The 16,661-nt window shown below is 34.7% G+C and overlaps 2 protein-coding genes and 1 non-coding gene across 3 annotated transcripts; all 3 read right to left on the bottom strand.

Moving 5' to 3' along the window:
* LOC18592315 (gamma-glutamylcyclotransferase 2-3) lies at nucleotides 5,089-9,507 on the bottom strand. Its single transcript, XM_007018966.2, has 8 exons — nucleotides 9,275-9,507; nucleotides 9,106-9,182; nucleotides 8,411-8,464; nucleotides 7,159-7,215; nucleotides 7,025-7,065; nucleotides 6,871-6,942; nucleotides 5,612-5,691; nucleotides 5,089-5,484 (listed from the first exon to the last, which is right to left on the bottom strand). Exons 1-8 carry the CDS (start codon nucleotides 9,381-9,383, stop codon nucleotides 5,405-5,407), a joined length of 570 nt encoding a protein of 189 aa, XP_007019028.1. The 5' UTR covers nucleotides 9,384-9,507; the 3' UTR covers nucleotides 5,089-5,404.
* TRNAS-AGA lies at nucleotides 10,173-10,254 on the bottom strand. The gene has a single exon. It is a non-coding gene; the product is annotated as a tRNA-Ser (tRNA).
* LOC18592314 (WAT1-related protein At4g08300) lies at nucleotides 11,309-14,399 on the bottom strand. Its single transcript, XM_007018965.2, has 7 exons — nucleotides 14,122-14,399; nucleotides 13,945-14,007; nucleotides 13,286-13,402; nucleotides 12,658-12,895; nucleotides 12,403-12,561; nucleotides 12,066-12,217; nucleotides 11,309-11,751 (listed from the first exon to the last, which is right to left on the bottom strand). Exons 1-7 carry the CDS (start codon nucleotides 14,331-14,333, stop codon nucleotides 11,532-11,534), a joined length of 1,161 nt encoding a protein of 386 aa, XP_007019027.2. The 5' UTR covers nucleotides 14,334-14,399; the 3' UTR covers nucleotides 11,309-11,531.

The following is a 16,661-nucleotide window of genomic DNA, read 5'->3' as shown; positions in this document are numbered from 1 at the left end:
ATGTACTATGCAGCATTCAAATTTCACCGTGATTTATTAAAAATAAGCATTCAAATTTCAACGTGATTTATTAAAAATACTTTCACAATATTTAATATTGCCTCATCTTGTAATTAATGGCTTTTAATAGAATTCTTGTCTTGTCACGTGAACTTAATTGGTAAGAGTGAGATAAGGTCTGCAAAGATGTTTTAAGTTGGAATCGTAAATATTTTTTTTATGAAAAAGAAAAAAAAATTTTATTACATATTTTAATAAAAAGGTATAATAATGTAGTTGTAATTGCTGTAATTTTTTTATAAATTATTGAATACATGATTTAATTTTGCTAACAATTTCTTTTTGCCATGAATTTTGCTAACATATTTGATAACTCATTTTGACCACGACTTAACACAATTTTTTTGAATGAAAGTATAAAAATTGTTAATTAAGTAGGTATAAATCCAATTGATATTTCAATAAATGTCCTTTCCAGCTTTCCTTTTTAACTCTTATTATAATTAATTTATAATCTCTATGAAATCATATACTATATTTTTACAAAAATGAATAAAAATTTTCAACATTTAATTTTCAATAATGTACCAATGGTTTCATAAGATGAAGTTTAGTACTCAAAATTCAACATTTAATTTTCAGTGTTTAGTGTATTAATTTCTCTTTCAACACCTTAATTACTTACAATTAAGAACATTGAGTTATTGAGCACAACTAAACTTATTATCAAAAGACTATTACATAGGAAAACTTAGAATTGAGTTAGTACAACTAAACTTATAATGTTTAGGGGTTAACTATATTTACAATTAAAATTGTATGTTCACATTGTTTAAACTTTAAAATATAGTTAACTATGTTTCATTAAAAATGTCAGATTAATCAAAATTGATTCATCCACACTATTTATAATCTGCAGTTAGTAATCAATTGTCAATAATATTAAAAGGAAGAAATATGTTTTAAATCAAAAAGAGAGAAAAAGGAAATAAATGGTATAGTTTAATGGGTTGAAAGAAAACATTATGAGATAGCATATTTACACATAAATATTCAAATAAAAGAACTAAAAAAACATTAGATCAAATGTTGAATTCTTAAATCCATTATCATAATTTAGTAAGTTTTGCCTAAAATTTAGAAAATAAAGGTTAAAATTGCTATTGTACTGTGACTCAATACTGAATTTTGTAAATGTGCTTTAATTTTATTAAAATTTATCATTATACTATTCAATTTAGTTGATTTTCGATAAAAAAAAATATTGAAAGTTGCAAGTTGCAAATTTCGTTATTTTATTTTTAATTTTGTTGAGTTTTAAACAAAAAGTAATGACATCAGAATATTTAATGGAATTTGTCGTTCATGTAAGTGACAAATTTTCATTAATTTCATTTCTTTTTATCCAAGTATTAAAAGAATTTGATAAAATCGACGTATGGTGTCAAAATTTAACATTAACTTATAGTATAATAAAAAATTCAGCCTTTCTTTGCCAAATTATAGTCTAGTAACAAATCGTATCATTCGATTATCAGTCGGATATGAATTCAATTTCTGGAATACATAATCTTTCTTTAAAATTTTTGATAAAATTTTCCTGAAATAAACCAAAAAAATAAATGGTTCAAGATGACTGGAAAAACACATGGAGGGGTTTGAAAGATGGTGCTTTGGTGATTGGATTCCAACGAGAAACAAAGTTGGTGGAATCTTGCGGTGGATTCCTACCTTATTAATGGGTATTCCCCTCCTTCTTTGTTTATTGTTTTTCATGCCTACACATCATAGAAAATGACACCCAGTGGCCAATAGTTTCATGATGTCGTGGGTGGAACCTTCTCCAAGAATTAAAATCCTTGGCTTTCTGTCCTCCTCCTTTCTTTAGCCCAGTGATTGACACCTTAACCTAATCAACCCCAAATTTTTAAGATGTTAAAGAGTCTTTCGAAATTACTTTCTAATTAAGATCTACTATGTGGGCGTCACCCTATTCTATGCCATCAATCTTTAAGCACCAAAAACATGTGAATCAGCCATGAGTTCATAATAATTATATTAACTTTGTTACCTTAATGGCAAGTACAAATTTATATGTTGCTAACCTAACTTTGATTGGAACATACAACAAACATAAGAGGAAGGATGTATCTTATGATTGTTCGATGATCTTGATTATGTATTTCTATAATGGTATTAGATGATGATGATGATGATTTACATGTGACATTTAATCTTTTATGATATGGTGGCCTTTAACATTGTCCATCTTTGTAGTTTTGGTCTTGATAAACGCCAAGTGATAAGACGACAAATATTCTTGAGGGATTCTTTTTATAGGAGGAGAAGCGGAGAACTTGGCATATGCGTTATCAAAGCAAGTTCTAACACAACTCCCTATGTAGAATAGATAACAAGAAGAAAATAGGGGGGAGTTCTAGTCCAACAGGAACTCCCATGTTACATGCTTCGTAAAGAATGATTGCCTTTAAATCCTAACTAAGAAAAGGGTTTAGGGGTTCTAGCATTAGGGCATTGAAGTTGATTTTGACTATGTTAATGATTTTGCCAGCCGAGTCTTATTTAGTACTTGGCCACTTTTTAGTTGTTTTCCAAGTCAAACAATAGACAAAAACCAAAACAAAAAAAAAAAAACAACGTTTTCTTTTTCCTCCTTTGGGTTGGGTACTCAAAAACATTGTTGAAAGAGTTTTTAGACACAGTGGATTAATTAAAAATGTCCTTGATTTGTGTCCATTAATTGTTCTGTATATAGATTCAAAACATTAATATGAAACCGTAACTTTACATTTAGGTCTCTTTGCCCAATATATATCCAAGGTCCAAGGCTGAAAGAATCGAGTTTGGTGCTACTAGTTAAAGGAAAGCATGCAGGACTATGAATTTTAATTGCCCTGGAAAGTGGAAATCCTCTGATCTCACCTTGAAATGAAGGAATTGAAAGAGAGGAAATTCTGTTTGACTCGCCTTCTTGTTATCAATGTCTTCCAGGAACCTGTGACATCATCCATGAATTTTCCTTGAGCAAGCAGGGTCCTGACAGGCCACAAACACCTGTCCCCTCATACCAGAAAACTTAATGTGTCTAACTATGAATCTATTCCTGGAAAGCTTTCATGGTGATCTTAGAAATTTTTGTTAGGAAACTTGGTAATCAATTTCTAGAACTTGACAAGAACTTGGGAATTATACATACTCTAGATCATTATGTCAGCTGCCATATTTTTTAACCAAATGCGTAGACATCATCATTTTTTATTCTTTTGGCACCTGTAAGTTGGTTCCACAGTCACCTTTGGGATCTGATATTGGTGCTTAAGTAGGCAAATTTGTTAAGTGATTTTAATATTCACACCTAAGTGCACAGAGTTGCGCACAATATGCGTCAAGGCACACTAACAAGATTCACAATTTACAGCCAATTATTGGCTTATTCATTATATCTTCAGATTTTTTATCCTAATAAAATATTAAATTGTAGATTTTAATCCGTTTGGAAGTCAGGAAAGAAAAAGGAACAGGTTTAAAGAACTCGATGTATTAATAATATTACATCAAATTCACTCAGAACTGCACTGCAAATCTTTTGCTTTTTCAAAAGCCTACAATACATGCAGGATGATGGTGATATAGAAAAGATCTGACGACGACGACAATGATAATGACAGTGATGAAGGCGGTGGCTGCGCTGGTGGTGGTGGTGATGAGGAGATTGATGACCTCCAGGAATTATAGTCTCCTGTTTTGCTTAGTTATTGGTTCTCTTACTATCAAACATAAAGTTGACGGCCTTAAAAATCATAAGAACATGACTCCAATGATACACGGACTCATGCTCTGTAACCCGAACAGTCAATTACTTTTGTTTGATCAGGATGAAGACCCGAGGCCAAGAGCTTTGAAAGTTGAAATATTACATCATCGATCCGTGTTTTGTTTTTCTTGATAACTGTAACATCTATATGTTAAGCAGCTGATGACTGACTATTGATGACAAAGCAATCATTAATTTATGGAACAGACTTGGAAGCCATGATTAATTAGCAGCTATGAACAGTCTGTGGTGATTGGCAAATACTGAATGGATCTATTTAATTTCTTAACTCCAAGTAATAATTTGTTGGTAGGAAGCAGACCATTGGCAAACACCATTTTCTGAAGAGCCATATCTAGCTATCATGACTAACAGGTTTCAATCAGGCTTAACAGGACAATGACAATTAACCAAAGTTGCCATGTGACTGATAAAGTGGCTGTTACATTGTTTGCAGTTTGGTATGGGGATGGATTTTGCCTTTGCCTCAAAGAGTTTCATATTATGATGCAATGGGGAGAAAGCTTGCGCTTCCTGCGTTTTGGATTTACCCTACCGACGAGGAAGAGCACTTCCGAAGGGAAAGCAGACAATTTTTGTTTGGTCTCTTTCTTCTGTCTTCTGCTTTGCAAGTCCAAAACATTTTAACTTGAGATAGCTTGGTTGTGGTGTCTCAAACGGACATTGAGATGGTCTAGCGATAAAACTTCCATAAAGAAAACCGTAGGAAAAGGAGTTTCACCTTCCACAAACCATTCCAAAAGTAAGATCACAGAACCTCCATGCATGCGTCTTGATGAGATCAACATAGGTTCGCTATTTCCAACTTTAATCTTAACAATGGTTTCCTTTCCCTGTAATGGAAAGAGATTATTCCATGTTGTTTGCTCCATTCATTTTGGGTCAGTCATTGCAAACGAAGAAAAAACGGAGTAGACAAGTGTTTTCGAAGTGGTGGAAAAATGACTAACAAGTTGAACATGATAACAATAGAACATATCAACAAGGATTTATAAAATTAGTGTATCTATGATTGAGAGGTTTCACAATGTTGACGTGCAGTTTGCTGTTCAACACTGTTTCAAGCACATGAGACTTGTTTTTCTTCTTTTCAAGTAACGACAAGTTCCCGCTATGGGGGATGACTCATCACTTACTATTCCAACCATAACCGAGAAGCCGCTGATCATAGTGGGATGCAGCAGGATTTGCTTATAGATAACTTAATAAGCTTCGTTATAGTGGAACACCAATGAAATGTTAAGATAGCTTTAAATAATGAAACGCCTTCGATTTCGTCATCAAGAACAATCAGGTTTAATAGGGAAATATCCAAATTAAGAATAGGGAAACATCCTTTTCTCGACAGTGTTTACCTGTGTAGAAGAATTTATTGTTGTAGAATTGGGATGACTGTATCCCACACTATATGAAATCTACGTTTCTGCGTCCCAATCCCGAGCAAACATGTAGGAACAGGTCACTCCATGTAGTGGTGCTGATGTCCACATCTATCATGCTGCCCCGAGTTTCTCTTTTAATTTCTTTTCCCTTTCCCCCCTTTTTGCATCATGACGCAATTAGCTGTCCTTCCGAAAGAATGCGCCTCACTTCATTTGCAAGGCCAATTACATGTTTATCTTTACATCCTAAATCCAGAAAATAAAATGGGTAAGGTGTAGCATTGATTGGAAATTTTCTTAGGCAAAGAAGCGACATAAACAATTGGAGTAGCTGGTACAGTACAAATTTAGTGGCTACTGAGAAGAAGCTCACCAAGTTGAAGAAGAGCCTTTTCTAGTTGGAAAAGATAGTCTCTGTTTGGTCCTGAGGGGCCCTCAGCATGAATAATTTGTCTGCACATGAAGGGGAAAAAGAGGAGGAAATAAAGAATCAGAACCGGGTCCTTATGCTAGAATCAGGAGTTTGAATCTAGTGATTCAGAGTAAGATATGGACCAACAAAGATGATCCAGCAAATTAGCAATGGTAAACCACTGCACAAAAACTAGTTTAGGGCTTTTTTGGTAGTTGATCTGTAGGGGAGGGATTTTCTCTTTAGAGTCTAGTAGAAAGATTTAGCCACAAATTTCAGCAATGATATTAGGACTTGATTATATAGGAAATTTCCATTTCTAGTTAATAGAGCAACTATAAATTGTTTTAATTATTTGACATTTCAAAAACAACCTAAAAATGAGCCTATGCCGTATTGTGTCTCAGTTTTTAATTTGTGTTCACATGCTCAAAAACAGCTTCGAGTTCAGCTAAGTCCTTTCTGTGCAAGAAGGGAAGGGGGTGGGAGTTGTCTAACAATTGAAGTGCCGAGATCAGTACATCAGCAAACATCAAATAAGGACTCAACAGCATTCTGTAGAAACCACAACAGAGATTGAAAAAAACAAACTTAGAGCCTGTTTGGTTTGACTTTTTTTTTAACTCAAAAGTTATTATGAACCTCTTATGAGAAATAATAACTTTTAAAATTAAGCTAAATCTATTTGACAAATTTACTTTGATAAACTCTTTTTTATAGATAAACTGTTTGACAAAACAATTTATATAAATTCTAATTTTAGTTAAAATTACTATGAAAAGGTATTTAATAAATACCTTTCTATTAATCACAAATTCCTTTGTTCACAATGGTAAAAAGTTAAATTTATTTTTTTATTTATTTAAAATAAATTTTTAGAAATATGAAAGTATTTTTATATAACAAAAAATTTATAATTAATAATAAATCATATAAAAATGAAAACGGATAATGTTAGAATTATTTTTAATAGATGAGGATATTTTTGAAACAAAAAAAAAATCTCTTGAAAAGTAAGCATGTTTTTAAAAAAACAGAAGAGACAGCTCTTCTCTGAAACTTTTCTTGAAGTTCTTTTTTAAAAAAAAAAAACTGTTTTTTTAAAGAGCTTATCAAAATCTCTATTTGACCTAGTTTCTGCTTTTAAGAAGTAGATAAATTGAAAAAAAGCCAGGCCAAATAGGCACTCAAACTATAATCCATAGATAGAATTAACATACTTGGCAATCTCTTCAAGAGAAGCAGGCCCCAAATAGTTCTTATTAAGCTTCTTGTCTGGAGATGCTATGTACCTGAAAGTTTGGTGTCAATGTAGATCGGGTTATCTTAAATAATAAGGTAAGAATGAAATACCATTGATAAAACACTACTTACACCATTACCCCAGAAATGGCTGGAGTTGTAGCTGTGGGATCCTGAAACAAATTTGAGTAGGAATACATGAATGAAAAAGCTACATTACAACAGTGTTTCTTTAACTTACACATATATCAACATTCAAAACTCACAGTGAAGAAATCAAGATAAGCTTTCTTGTCATACTGCTTCTCCCTCACTTCTAAATGCTGCAGATCATTAAAAAATAAAAGGAAGAATGAAATAAGGATCACAAACTGATGAAAGATATTAGGCTAGCAAGTAAAGTCATAGGCAAGCCAACTCAAACAAAAGGCAGAATTAAATGCAAAGAAAAGAGACAGTTGAGTGCATCATAGCATTTAAGAAGCTTATAATAACAACAATCAGCACACAAAGAGTAAGAAAATGTAGGAACGAAGAAAGACAAAATAGCATTTTCGAATGAAAGCAGATTAAGATGGTGAAACCCAAAGGAGATTTATTTATTGTTTACTGCAAAGCTGCTAATAGGAGAAGGGGAGAAATGATTGTAGCTAGATAAACTAAGTAATGTTGATTAACTATATATGTATTATCAGCTAAAGCTTAGCAGCATAGCATTTATCTATTGAGAGTCCTATTTTCACAGTTTAGGGTGCTCACACTCTGCCGACATTACTAGCGAACTGCTTTTTCTTTCCTATACTCCGCCTACTAAGATATCTCAGTTCACAGGGTCATCTCCTGCCTTGCCCATGGATTCAGCAGCAAATTGATAGGTTGACCTCTTTGGGAATCTCTAGATCTAGTCATTTTCAACTTCCCAACGAAGTAAAAAGAAGTCAATAAAATAAAATTAAACTACTACAGGAATGACACTAAAAGTGAAGGTACAAACAATATGTGAAGCTTCAGATCATTGATATATCTAGGGTCTGGGCTATTCAGAAATGGGAATGAATGGGAATGAATATGGCCATAATTATCTTCAATACAAACCTGTTTATTAATATTCAATCATCCAACACTGAACTCCTATTCTATTTAACAACCTATTCAAACAATGCAATATCATGGTTATTTTGTGGTCAGTGGTCACAAAAGGTTGAGATCATTTCCCTTCTGAATCATCTTAGTGAACTAGTGATCCAAAGTCCCCCAACCAATCTGACAATAAAGATGGAACCAATGGCCATCCTTAAAAATGATTTTAGGCATAGAAATAAGATATACTTGGCAATCATAAGAAAATGAAAATGTTAACTTTTTCCATTTTATGGGAAGGAGCAACTCCAGATGCTACATGAACATTTAGCAACATTTTGATTATTGAACGATTGATGGGCCAGTAACGGATTAAAATTGGGAGAAAACAATATATCATATGAATACATTTGATGAAATTCACTATCAAGAACATACCATTATCGCATTTTCTTTATCTTCTTTCTTGGATATCTTGTACGCCGCTCCCCACTATAACCTCACAAGATTGAAGAACTATTTAGTTCACATATTGGCTCATTCCATAACTTGGCATGGATAAGGAAACAAAATAAATATTGACGTTTCTTATCCATCCAAAAGAACTTCCACAGAAAACATCATTTAAATAGTTCTCACTGAAATCCACAAATATACACTATGTTTACCCTTTCAATAAGTAAAAATCTCAACAGTTTTTCAGTTCATTAACAGAGTGTCTTTGCCAAATGAAATTCTGAGCAGAGATAAGCATCCCACATAGGCATAGCATACAGTACCCTCATTGAATTGCTCCAAATTAACCTCACTAGACTATGGCCCGTGCGTTGCACACGGGCCTCTTTCTATCTCCCTTTTTCTTTCTTCAATATGTTTTTTCTTTTTGTCTATGGCTTCCACGTGGCTAACGAAAGGGGCTTCCTTTTGATGATAAAGCTTTGAATTAAAAATTACTCTGATGCTGCATACAATCTTCTCTTCCAGTAAAAAAAAAACACATCATTTAATAAATTAACACCAATAACTTATTGTTCTTATAAATGAGTGACCAATAATACATATTATAGTCCTCAAGTAACTGTGGGAAAAAAAAATCAAAGGATAAATGATAGTGATTGGCGAAAATTACTTACACAGACTTCCCCATCAGCAGGCTCCAGTGTGACGGTCCTGCCTGGATACTCAGGCGTCCCTCTGTGGTCAGTACTCCCTGTTTTAACCAAAACCCACCAATCATTCCTTACAAAATAAGACTTTTGTAAAAGGTACATGCCAAAAAAAAAAGAGGGGGTAAGGAAGAACCTTGGTAGAAGACTCGGCGATAATCTTTGATGAAGCCAACAAGACGATCATCATAGTTAAACCCGGCTTTCCAAATAAGAGAGCCGTACCCAAACACCCACATCGCCATTTTCTTCTTTTCTTTATTATTATCTCCTTCGAGAGCTCCAACAACAGCGGGACTTCGCCACGACAAGACTGCGGGGAAGAAAGTGAGAAAGGGAAAGCAAAAAGTAGCATTAAAGAAAAACAAAACATCCAATGAGAGACAAGGGAAAAAAATTTAAAAAAAGGAAACACCGCCAAATGCCAACCGTTTATTGGCTGTCTGTGGCACTTTGGTATGAACGGCCAAGATGGACTTTGGTTTGGGTTGGGTCGGACCTTTTTTTGGGCTAAGAATAAGGTTGGGTTTGGACTTTGGGAGCGATAATGGTTAAGGTAGCATAGCTAGATGTCCGTACTTAGATAATAGACTATTATTTTATACACTCAAGTGAACTTTTTTAATTTTATAAGTAGGTTTATATAATAGTCAGGAATTCATTTAATAGCTAAATAATTTTATTATTTTCTAAATATAATATCAAATTGACAAGTGTTAATCTTTAAATTTATTTGTAAAATTAAAAAACCTTCATCATAATGTATTAGATAATAAAGATTGATTTTTTTTTAAATGCATTCTAAATAAACACGTGTCAACTCTGTAAAAAATTATTTTTGAATTAAAATACTCCCTAATCGGTGTAGTCAACAAAAAAAAAAGTTAAAAAAAAACCAATGTCTTTGATCTCACTCGTTTGGGCCCAGACAAGGTATTGGGTCACTACAAATTTACCAAGCATGTCCATTCCTAGCAGGGAGTTGGGCCGCTTTCGTATGATCAGTATTCAAACCAAAAGCTGAAACATAAGGGCGTGAGCAGCAGGATTCGAACCTGCGCGGGCCGAGCCCACATGATTTCTAGTCATGCCCGATAACCACTCCGGCATGCCCACCCGACAATTGAACTGTAGTCTCATTTTTATAAAATCAAAACTTCAACATTTGTCTCTGGTTTCATTTTCATTTTGACATTCTGCAATGACGAGTATCGATAGCATCTAAATTATGACTATGGACGGGGACGAGTAAACAGGCATTACTAGTGATAAGTATATTCTGTTGTTAACAAGATTCTATTTGATGTTGAAAACTGATTTAGAAAGTGGGATCATATCTTGTATACGAAGACATGTAGCGATGTTAAATCCAAGTCTTAGTTGTTTCCTACACAAGCTGACTGGACAACTAACCTCGCCCACCATCCCTCCGAGGTCAAGCTCTTGCCACGATTTCTATTTGGGAGGAAAAGAGCAATGTGATCTCATATGTCCTGTTCGGGGCTATCTTGATGATTATTGAATATCTAAGAGAAAATATTGCACCACCTATCTTGATGAATCATGTGTCAAGATCAAAGATTGAGAGCACGTCACATGATCTTCGGGATGGGCTCAATTTGATTCATAACAATTTTTTCTTCTCTGTCACTCATGTTTGATCTTTTGCTCTGTTTGTTCCTTTAATTTGCTCATCAATTTGTTCTTTTCCTTTTTCGCTTTGTTCATGTGTTGTATTAAGTGGCCATTCCCCACCATTTCCATTGCAATAATAAATTGCAAATGCAAGATTCTGACTGAGGACTAAAACTTCAACTTTAATTTAAGAAAGTAGCTGATAAAATATGTTTAAACAAACAAAAACCAGGAATAATGTGTCAAGTAATTTGTTTTTTCCTTCTATATTATTCACATGGCCAAGTTGCAAGAGGAATTCGATTCTTCCTTATGTCATTTCAATCAAGCTATACATAGCCATCAGGATGTGAAATAAAAATATTCCAATGAACGTAACAAATTTACGAAGCTGGAATAATATTTGAGATACCGATGCAATTCCTGGAACATGGTCAGCTGTTTGATTCCTGTTTTGTAGTATATCTCTATGTCAGCATCTCATGAATGTGAGCTAAAGAAAAAGCATGGAAATAAAATATTTGGGCGAGAAACATTGGCAAAGCGCAACGATTCATGGTTTTTTGCTTGAACCAAATCAAAGCCTCAAGAGTACAATCAAAACATGATAAGTTACAAATTACTTAGATGCAGAGCAGCTGAGAAATAGAGAGAGAGAGAGAGAGAGGGGGTGGGGAGTGGTTACATAGTATTGTTTTTTATCGCTTGGGAAAGAACAACTCCTGCTGCAAATTTATCAACATTTTGGAAGGAAGTGTTTATGTTCCTTGAGTACTGAAGGGGCTCTTTGCAGCTGGAATATTAACAATTTTGGGAGGTCCATCAATGCCATCATCAACCCTAATTGATCTAGCATTGTTTGTGATTGGCAATTCCTGCTCAATGCTTTTCTCATCTGTTTCTGAGTTTTTCGCATCTTTGCTTTTACCCCACACCACAATATAAAGGCCTGAGACTATGATAATGGCTCCAAGTATGCTGAAATCGACCAAAGACAAAAGGAAGCAACCATGCAATCAGAACAAGGAAAACCAATGCAGCTTCCACTAATGGATTAGGCTGCTAAATTGTTTAATGGTTAATAAAGCAAAGGAAACTACTTAGATATTGCATTCTGTCACTATCTGCAACAGTAATTATCTCTAATATATATTTGACAGTGCACCATATATTCATGTCTTAGTAAACTTTGTTATCATCCCAGGATTAATAGAATATGCTTTTTGTGTCAATTATCAAAGATGAAAGCGCAAGTTGTTGCAGGAAAATATGAGATGCTAGCTGAATCATACCTTCCAAAGTGGATTTTTTCAGCTAAAACAATAACCCCTAGCGCAGCAGTGATGATCATGCATAGAGGGCTGAAAGATGTTACAAAAACTGGCCCTCGTTCCCTGATGACGACTCCTTGCACATAATATGCGATTCCGGAGCACACTATTCCCTAATCAATCACAAATTTTAAAGTGTTAAGCACTTTTGTTTCATGCCTCTGCTTATTTTTGTTTTACTAAGACCTTTTAAGTGCATATATGGCTGGCAAAAAAGGCTTGAAAAGCAATAAATCAAAAGTTGGTTTCTCTTTTTGTTTCTGAATTCATTGTATTTGGTTTTAATTGGGGCACTGACAGAGTAAGATGCAGCAAGAAGCCTTGAGTCCCAGCCTACTTTCCAGGCACTGAAGTCACGGACCATGATAAGGGACACTCCTGTACCTTCCACCATTCCCATGAAACATATCCAAGCTGTAAGAGAGAGCTCTGCAGGGTACTTCTTCAACGTGAATGACTGAAACCAGAAACCATAACCAACATTAGCTCAAAAAAAAAAAAAAGAGTTTAATCAACTTTGTTCCTTCAACAGACTAGAGATATTTTTACTCACTTGCAAAATAAAGAAGCTTGACCAGCCAAATATACTTCCCAGAAGCATTATGGTCCCAGTAACCCAGTGCCTATCTGCAGATTCAGTGGTGGTTCCACTGTGGGTAGCTCCTCCTGACTTGATGAAATCAATAATGGGACCTTTGTACAAAGTCATGACCATTGCTCCTACGACCGTGATTGCAGTTCCAACGACCTTTGCTAGACTGCGTATCTTCTTCACATTGATCTTCTCTAATCTGATTGACATAATCATAATATTAAACAATGATAAAATCCTAAAATCCTATTGAAAATATATAAGCCCAAGATCCTTTACTTTGTAAACAGAGCACCGGTTCAGTTCTTGAATTTATCATCTAAAGTTCACGTGGATATATATATATATGATACTATATTTTTAAAGCAAGTCCTTTTTTAGGCATTAAAATAATAAATACAAAAAAGGAATGAAGGTGATGGAACTTTTTAAGCTATTTGATGTGGTGGGCACTGGCATATTTTCTATCAGGGGTCCCAGAGGCTTGAGCCTTTCTACAGGTTGTAGGATCTTATTGATGCAGCTTTTCCATTAGTGTGATTGCACGACACTATTAGTAAAATGATGAATTGGTTTGAATCTTTTTCACCTGAAAATCATTGCCAGTATGAAGGTAACAGCAGGAAGCATGTTGACAAAAGCAGATGCATAAGTCGCCGTAGTGTACTTCATTCCGAGATAGTACAAGTTCTGGTCAAGCACTGGCCTGGACATTCCAATCAACCTCGTTAATTAGACCTTGCATTCTTGTTAGCAGTTAACATCTTCACTTTCTTCATAATATTTATAAATATATCAAGAACAGGAAACATGCATGGACTCGGGATATATGCTAAAAGATGAACACTTGATTTTGTCATTTAAATTGCTACTATATATCATCTATATATGGAAGGATATGTTAAACTTTCATGAGCTAGGATGAAACTCTTTGATTCAGCCTTCCAACCATGACGAGAAAGAAGAGAATGAATTGGTTATTGTGAGGGAAAAAAAGAAAAAAAAAAGCAGAGAATCCAATTCCTGCAGCCACAAGTTGAAGATCCTGTTGCGAGAAGCCGGCAAAGTAAACTCTTCGGAATCTTCCGAGGCTCAGTTGTTTCTAACAAGCAACAGAGCACTTATATATAGATGCATGTATTTACATATATTGTAGAAACACATGCATGTAATATAAGCACATTTGACACAACATGGAGATGCATTTATGTGCATAAAGATGAAAAGAGGAGAAGTTTAGAGCATTACTCCAGGAAACCAAGAAGCACAATCCTGAGGAAGATAGGGAGGGTCATCTTTGGCCTTATTTTCCTGCGTAGATAATGGAAAGCAATAAGGTTAAGGTTTAAGCACCACTATGCGGGTTGAATACGCAAATGAATGAATGTGCTTGTGAGAGAGGGGAGAGGACAAGAAGAAAGAAACCTTTCAAGGACAAAGGCAAAGGGTGCAATGACAATGGTTGCGACAACATGACGGTACGTAGCAAGGATGAAATTACTCATGCCATGCTTCAAAGAAACCATGGAGATTATGTACATCCCTGCATATCCAAATTGCAGGGAGACCATTGCCAGGTATGGTTTCACTTTGTTCAGCGTGTTAGACAAAGCTGCACACGGCGTTTGGTCTCCCATGTTTCTCTCTCTCTCTCTGTGTTTTCCCTTGAGTACTTACTCTTAGGCTGCCAACACGGAAATGAGAAACGGCCTTCTTATAGGCAGAAAAATGCTAAAAGAAAAAGAAAAAAAGAAGGCAAGTGCACTATTTTCCAATAAATGTAAGAGCTGTATAAGTCCAAGGCACTCACTCTCGCTCTAATTTAGATTCCGTTATCCATTAAACAAAAATCAACCCCTATTCCAAGCAACTAGAATCCTCACTTTGCTGTTAGAATCAGAGTAAATAAAAAAGGAAGGAAGAAGTGTGTTTCTGTGGATCTCTGTGAATATGATGCTTTGCCTTTTTTTTTCCATTTCTTTTAATTGTTTTTGTGGGAGGTGGGGATTTGATTCATTGACCACCAAATGATGTTTAGGTTAAGTGCGGATGATGCATGCAAAAATTATGTGGCTTTTGTGTAGAGTGGGTGCTATGAAGCGTGGCCACCAATTTCTAATACCATGTTTTGCTTATAGACTATCTGATTTACTCACGGAATTCACTCTGATTAGCTCTCCATTTTGACCTTCTCACCCAAAATGAAAGCCATCGCGCTGGCTTACTGCAAATGACATTGACAAAGTTCAATTCTCTGATCAGAACAGACATTGTGTCTGTGGTTGGTCTACTTTGGAGAAATTTTTCTTCATCACTTCCGAATCTGCATCTTAAAAGTTTGAAACTGAAATTTTTTAGAATAATAGATGCTAATTAATTGGATTGAATTGCTTGCTGATTAATCACTTAGATTAGGCATCTCTGACTTTAATTAATCAAATGTGTGAAGCGGAAACCACTCTTGTCTCTTTTTATCTTCTCAATGACAATTTCGAATGTTTTGTGTCGAAACATTTATTCTTATTCCCCTGCCTCCTGCCTCTTCATTTCACTGTCAATGAATTCATTTGCTTTTTATGTAGCACATATTTGGAGCAACACTTGTTGCATCTTTCACAAATTGCCCAAGATTTCATTTACGTCTAATCCGTCAATTTCAGTGATAAAAAGATTAAAAAAAAGAGAAGAAATTCTCTCCTTTACTCAAAGTTACTTTGGTTTTTCCAATCAAATGGAAAACCCAAAAGAACTGGATATATATATATATATATACACACTAACCAGATCATGATAATTAAGCAGTAATGATTAGTTCAATGGTTAAATTCACATTCTAGTCAAAGTGCATAAATATTTTGGATCCATGTGAGATCTTATCCTCATATCACGAACTATCTTATGGACCAAAAATATTGTTGAGATACATGAGTGGGTAAGTGAATTAAAGAAATATCAACTGTTACAAATAAATAAATGGAATAATAAAGTTACATAGTACATTGGACAAAAATTTATTGCATTATTAAGGGTATAGTATAATTTTCTCGAAGGAAAACAGTAGTGAAAGATGAATATAATATTAATAGAATATAGTTTTTAATGATGAGTATAAAAACACATGGGGAGACAATGCAAAGTTGGTGCTTTCGTGTTTGGATTCCAACATGAAAATCAGGTTGGTTGGTGGAATCCCACATGACAAATGGGAAACATTCGAAAGATATGTCAAACAGGTCTAGAAGGTTGGCACGAAGGAATAAAAAAAAAAAAAACAAGCAAAACAAAAGAAAATTCTGTATGAAGAGATTGGTTTGTATAATTGTATACTGTATTTCATGGAGAGGTCATGTGGTTAATAATCAATCATGGCTGCCAAGGGGAAAAAAGGGAACTGGGGAAAACAAAAATGAAAACAAACTCCCCATTGCGTGCTTACGCATCATTAATAATGACTAGCCATGCAATGAGCAATTCCCAAGTTCTATTTTCCCTTTTGTATTGCTCCTTTTCTATCTTTTTTTTTTCTTTCATCAGGCCTGAGGATAGACATCCTAACGCAACTTCGAAAACCAAGGCCACCCTTTCAACATTAAAGCTCTTTCACCAATCTGTGTCCATTTTTATAAAAAATATATATATCAGAAAAGCGATGGAGTTCCCTTTGCTTATCCTGGTTGCTCATGATCAATCACAGAAAATGACTAGCCATGCAATTAGATCTTTCCAGGTTTTGTATATTTTCCTGATAATGTTCCAAGTTCTATTCCATTGTAACCATGGTATCAGAGCTTACTTGACTTAACAGTTTAGAGTTTGAATTCGGAAATTCCCTGTTAGCTTAAGCTTTCTTGTTTCTTCACCAGGCAATGCAGGGGGGCTTAACCCCAAACCACAAGCTAGCTAATATTCTACTTAGGCTCTGTTCCAGTCAGAGGCCACTAGGCCATAGTGAGGATTTTTGTCTT

This window comes from Theobroma cacao, chromosome 8, assembly GCF_000208745.1.
Source record: "Theobroma cacao cultivar B97-61/B2 chromosome 8, Criollo_cocoa_genome_V2, whole genome shotgun sequence".
Lineage (NCBI taxonomy): Eukaryota > Viridiplantae > Streptophyta > Magnoliopsida > Malvales > Malvaceae > Theobroma > Theobroma cacao.
Note: the sequence above shows the minus strand (reverse complement) of the source record. Positions and strands in the feature narration are given on the sequence as shown.

Bases quoted from the DNA above. Each gene is read 5' to 3' on its own strand.
- LOC18592315 (XM_007018966.2), bottom strand. From the start codon at position 9,383: ATGGCGATGTGGGTGTTTGGGTACGGCTCTCTTATTTGGAAAGCCGGG. The intron at 8,465-9,105 runs GTAAGTAATTTT...GTGAGGTTATAG, and splicing joins CTGCTGATGGGGAAGTCTGT to TGGGGAGCGGCGTACAAGAT. The intron at 7,216-8,410 runs GTATGTTCTTGA...AATGATCTGCAG, and splicing joins ATAAAGAAAATGCGATAATG to CATTTAGAAGTGAGGGAGAA.
- LOC18592314 (XM_007018965.2), bottom strand. From the start codon at position 14,333: ATGGGAGACCAAACGCCGTGTGCAGCTTTGTCTAACACGCTGAACAAA. The intron at 14,008-14,121 runs GTTTCTTTCTTC...TTATCTACGCAG, and splicing joins TTTGCCTTTGTCCTTGAAAG to GAAAATAAGGCCAAAGATGA. The intron at 12,218-12,402 runs GTCAGTGCCCCA...GTGATTGATTAG, and splicing joins TTCTTGCTGCATCTTACTCT to GGAATAGTGTGCTCCGGAAT.